The following is a 5,645-nucleotide window of genomic DNA, read 5'->3' as shown; positions in this document are numbered from 1 at the left end:
CAAACAGTTTTACAAAGAGATTTTTCATAGAGTTATTAAATTGAACCAATCTCCGCGGATTCGACCCCTTTACCACTATACGCTATTTTAGTGTGAAAGATTTAGGGTTATTTATTTTGTTGGCCTCGACAACCACCAAATTTTTGCACCGTTGCTCGGGATTGGTTTATTTTTAATCAATTTGTTTCTCTATGCCCAGATCTCAACGTACAGGTGCTTTCATTTATAACCCGAAAATTGAAAAAGAAGCAAGGCGTTTGGCGAAGGAAAAAAGAACAAAACGTGGTCAAACTTCGAATCCTCACGGGGACCCGGAAGTTGAAATCGCTTCCTCTAGTAATACCGAACCCAATTCTAGCCCCGATCCTTGCCAAGAAATTCCCAAAACACCACCCTTACAATAAAATCCACCCATCATAGAACCAATTGCAATGGGGGACGACAGAGAAGCTCCCGAAAGAACCTTGAGGCAAATTATTGAAACCGATGTTACACAAACTCTACCCGACATCAATTACCCCGTTTTGGAAGGAGGTTCGGAATTGAAGTCTAGTTTAGTTCATCACCTTCCAACTTTACATGGATTGGAGAATGAAGACTCTCATAAGCACCTGAAGATGTTCCATATTATTTTCACTAGCATGAAGCCACAAGGATCAACCGATGACCAAATCAAGTTAAGGGCTTTCCCCTTTTCATTGGCCGATAGAGCAAAGGATTGGTTATTCTATCTTCCCCCGAGGTCAATCAACTCATGGACCGGCATGGCAAGTGCTTTTCTTGACAAATTCTATCCCGCTTCAACAGTCTCAAGTCTTAGAAATGAGATTTATGGAATCCGCCAAGGTCAAAATGAGACTTTCCATGATTATTGGGAGAGGTTCAACAACTTGTGCTATAGTTGTCCACAACATCAAATTCCGAAACAACTCCTCATTCAACACTTCTATGAGGGATTATTGCCAATGGAGAAAAGACTAGTTGATGCCTCAAGTGGTGGAGATATTTTTATAAAAACTCCACAACAAACAAGACAACTCTTCAACACAATAGCCGCTAATTCCCAACACTTCGGGCCGCGCCAAGATATGAAGGGAGACACACAACAAAAAGTCAAGGAAGTGGGGACATCGAATCTAGAGTCTCAAATCAAAGATTTAACATCCATTGTTCAAAAGTTAGACATGGGACAAACTCCACAAGTGATGGTTTTTGGAATATGTGCAATAATGGGACATCCTACATATATGTGTCCGATTCTCTAAGAAGATGCAGAACACGTAAATGCCACGGGAGAATTCCAAAATTACCACAACAAACCATCCGGTTACCAAAATGCATACAATTCAAGTTTGAAGCCAAATCCCAATATGAGCTACAACCCAAGACCATTGCCTCAAAATGCATTGGTTAGACCTTCCTACCCACCATAACAACCTCACTACCAACACCCACAATCACACTATCAATCCAAACCACACCCTCCACATCAAGAAAAACCTTCTCAATCCCAACCAAGTAGCTCCAGAATGTCTCTTGAAGACATTGTCAAATCCTTAGCCACTAGTACCCAGCAATTTCAAAAAGAGACAAGGACTAGTATCTCCAACCTTGAAGCACAAACAGGAGATATAGTTACATCAATAAACAAATTGGAGTCCTGTGGCAAACTCCATTCTCAAACCGAAAAGAACCCAAATGTAAATGTGGTGACATTGAGAAGTGGTAAACAAACCGGAGAAAGTAGTTCAAACAAGAAGTCAAGGGAAGATGAGGAAGAAATAGAGATCACCCCCATTGAGGATCCTATTGTCAAGAATGATGCACAAGCTGGAGTCCTAAAGAAGACTACCCCTCTAGTAACACCAACAGCCACTCAAACGCCATTCCCCTCCCAACTTGCAACCTCAAAGAAGAATGCGGAGGAGAAGGAGATCTTGGACACCTTTCCAAAGGTGGAAGTAAACATCCCATTACTTGATGCAATCAAAAAAATCCGTAGATATGAAAAGTTCTTGAAGGAGCTTTGTGCCAACAAGAGGAAATTAAAGGGAAATGAGAAAATTTCAATGAATGAAAATGCATCCGCGGTCTTACAAAGGAAACTTACACCCAAGTGCAAATATCCTGGAATGTTTACGGTTCCTTGCAAGATAGGGGATGTCACTATTAGTAGTGCCATGCTCGATCTTTGTGCTTCTATCAATGTCATGCCCTATTCGGTGTATGAATCATTGAATGTCGGGTCTTTAAATGAAACCGGTATCATAATTTCACTTGCGGATAAATCAATTGTCTTTCCTAGAGACTCTCTTTAAAAAAAAGTGTCTTTCCTAGAGGTGTTTTAGAAGATGTATTGGTGCAAGTGAACCAATTGGTCTTCCCGGCGGATTTCTATGTGATTGATCTAGAAGAACAAGTTTCCTCAAAGTCGGCTCTAATTTTACTTGGGAGAACATTTTTGAAGACGCATAGAACAAAGATCGATGTGTATGCGGTAAGTTTAACAATGGATTTTGATGGTGAAACAATAAGTTTTAATATCTACGATGCTATGAGATATCCTAGTGATGTTTCATCCTTGTATTTTGTTGATGTTGTTGAACCACTAACACAAGAATTATTCGAGTTGTCCAATGGTGATATGTTGGAGATGATCCTTAGCAAGCAGTTTGATTTTGGGAAACTAGCCGAGCAATTAAAGCTTTATTCTTTAGATCCGGAAGTTGAGAAGTTGGAAAATAATTTGGAGGTGAAGAAATCCACAAGATTTGATGTTAACAAAATTGAATTTCCCCCAACTCATACAAAGTTGCCCCCATCCCTTGATCAACCACTGGAATTGGAATTGAAAGTCCTACCTCAACACTTGAAGTATGCCTACTTGGGAAAGAATGAAACTCTTCCGGTTATCATTTCAACTCACTTAACCGAATGTGAGAAAGAGCAACTCCTCAAGGTGTTGAAGGAACACAAAGAAGCCATGGGTTGGACGATTGTGGATATAAAAGGATTGAGCCCCTCCACTTGCATGCACAAGATTTTGATGGAGGATAAATGCAAGCCAAGCCGAGATGCACAAAGAAGATTAAATTCACCCATTGTTGTAAAAATCGCCGAGTTGGCCGATTACTCATCCGAGTACTCGCTACTCGGCCCCTTACCAAGGCGAGTTACAGAATCTCGAGTACTCCCCGATCGGCCCCTTACGGAACTGAGCAGTGTTGTCAAACCCGGTCAACTCGGTGAATAATATGTATAATATACTTAACGATTTATTATTTAACACACATACATGTGATTATTACTACATATATATCTTAAATTTTCAGTAATTATTCATGAAGTGAGACCATTATGTGTTTTTCAGTTTTTGTGTATTCACATGTATCTAATTTTGTTATATATTTCAAACAACTTAAGATTTTAACTTATGATTTTGACATATATAAGTTCCCTAAAAATATTTCTACATGAATTACCGAATCCGAGTACTCCCCGAGTAATCCCGAGTACTCGCTACTCAGTAGTCGGCCGAACAGGTACCGAGTAACGAGTTCTACAACCTTGAATGCGCCTATGATGGAAGTTGTGAAGAAAGTGATATTGAAGTTTCTTGATGTGGGGATGATTTATCTAATCTCGGATAGCAAGTTGGTGAGCCCGGTGCAAGTGGTACCGAAGAAGACGGGAATCACGGCGGTCAAGAACAACAATGGTATGATGGTCCCCACCCGCGTGCAAAACGGGTGGAGAGTATGTATTGACTACCGCAAACTCAATGCAAGCACAAGAAAATATCATTTTCCATTACCTTTCATTGACCAAATATTAGAAAGGTTGGCCGTGAAATCTCATTATTGTTGTCCAGACGGGTATTCCGGTTTCCACCAAATCCCGGTAGCACCGAAAGACCAAGAAAAGACAACCTTTACATGTCCATTTGGAATTTTTGCATACCGAAGAATGCCATTTGGATTGTGTAATTGCCCATCCACTTTCCAAGGTTGTATGGTTAGTATCTTCTCAGAATATGTTGAGAACATAATTGATGTAACACACCGACTCCCAGGTATAAGTTTTACAACTTTATATTCATATTTAAAGGCCTACTCGACGAGTTAGATTCCCCAAATTGTCGTGGAGAAAAGAATATGGCCGCGTGACTTAAGGGACCTACTCGACGAGTTGGAGCTGGAATATGAAACCCTAATTTTTAGGGTTTTCACCCTATTTAAAGGACCTTAAGTCCTTCCTCCCAGCCTCCTTTCCATCCTTCCACGTCCAGAAGAAAACCCTAAGCGATCTAACCCCATTTTTAAGTGTTTGTGAGGCTAAAAGAGTGTTTTTTGTGCATTGTTGAAGAAGCTTGAAGGTTGAGAAGCTTGGAATGGGAATGAACTTGTAGATCCAGCATCCACATAGTTTTGGCTTCCATTTGAAGGTAACAAGTTGTCACTTTGATCATTCTAATGTTAGATCTCCTTATTCATGGGTTTAAGGACATTTTTAGCATATTTGTGGGTCATTTCGGGTATTGGGCATGATCTGAAGTTTTAACTTCAGATCTGGACTCCTCTAAGTCCTCATAGTCATAAAGTTATTGAATTTATCATGATTTGGCCCTTCTCTTTGGCCTAAACCTCTTCCTTAGCTTTGTTTTGGCATTTAAGACCTGACATGCACGTAAAGTTTGCAGCTTTACATGGTAACCATGCCCTAGGAGGCTAGATCTACAATTTGGAGCCTTGTTCTTGCTTAAAAGCGTCAGAATAAGAAAAGGACTGAAGGGACTCGGCGAGTTGCATGGTCAACTCTACGAGTTGGATGAAGATTGTCTGTTTTTGGTTCTGCATGGGCTCGGCGAGTCAGTAAGATGACTCGACGAGTTGGTTAGGGTTTTCCCGTCTCTTTGACACTGCATGAACTCGACGAGTTGTTGGGAAACTCGGTGAGTTGGCTCGGGTTTTTGGTCTCTGAGTTCTAAAGGAACTCGACGAGTTGCTAGGTGCACTCGACGAGTTGGGTCAACAAGGACTGTTAACCTGAACTGTTGACTTTGAGCAGGTTTGACTTCAAGGGTATTTTGGTAATTTAGGCTTTATAAAATTGGTTCCATGCTAACTGTAGGTGTGTGAGTCGGAGCTGTATTTGGGGAGTTGCCATCATCATCCAGAGCTACTTGTGAGTTGAGTTTTCCTCACTATACTCAAGGGTCTAAGGCACCAAGGCCGGCCCTTTGGATTGTTATCCTGTACTGTTACTATTATGATTTGTTAGATCGGTATCCTAGTAGATAGGATGTTTCTATGTGATTATGATCTGTTATATCGGTATCCTGGTAGATAGGATGTTCCTATGCTTAGTCATCTGTAGATCGGCTTGACTGTCTGTAGACTGTTATGTGATTATGATACCTGTGCACATCTTTGATTGGTGGTTGAGGCGTCTGCTTGAGAATGAGCCAACAAACCTGGGCATTCCAACCCGATGGTTGTGGGACGAGAGTATTCCATCCCGAGGATGATTGGACTCTTAGTATGTGAGCATTCCAACCCGATGGTTGTGGGCCGAGGTTATATCATCCCGAGGATGATATGACCCATAGTATGTTGGCATTCCAACCCGATGGTTGAGGGCATGGG

At 41.1% G+C, this 5,645-nt stretch overlaps 1 protein-coding gene across 1 annotated transcript; it reads left to right on the top strand.

Moving 5' to 3' along the window:
• Positions 1–1,529: 1,529 nt before the first annotated feature.
• LOC145163457 (uncharacterized) lies at positions 1,530–2,318 on the top strand. Its single transcript, XM_079082299.1, has one exon. The coding sequence runs from the start codon at positions 1,530–1,532 to the stop codon at positions 2,316–2,318; it is 789 nt and encodes a 262-aa protein (XP_078938425.1).
• Positions 2,319–5,645: the final 3,327 nt, after the last annotated feature.

Source organism: Lactuca virosa, chromosome 3, assembly GCF_052849685.1.
Source record: "Lactuca virosa cultivar CGN04683 chromosome 3, Lactuca_virosa_CGN04683_v6, whole genome shotgun sequence".
Classification (NCBI taxonomy): Eukaryota; Viridiplantae; Streptophyta; class Magnoliopsida; order Asterales; family Asteraceae; genus Lactuca; species Lactuca virosa.
This window is presented reverse-complemented; position numbering and strand designations above follow the sequence as displayed.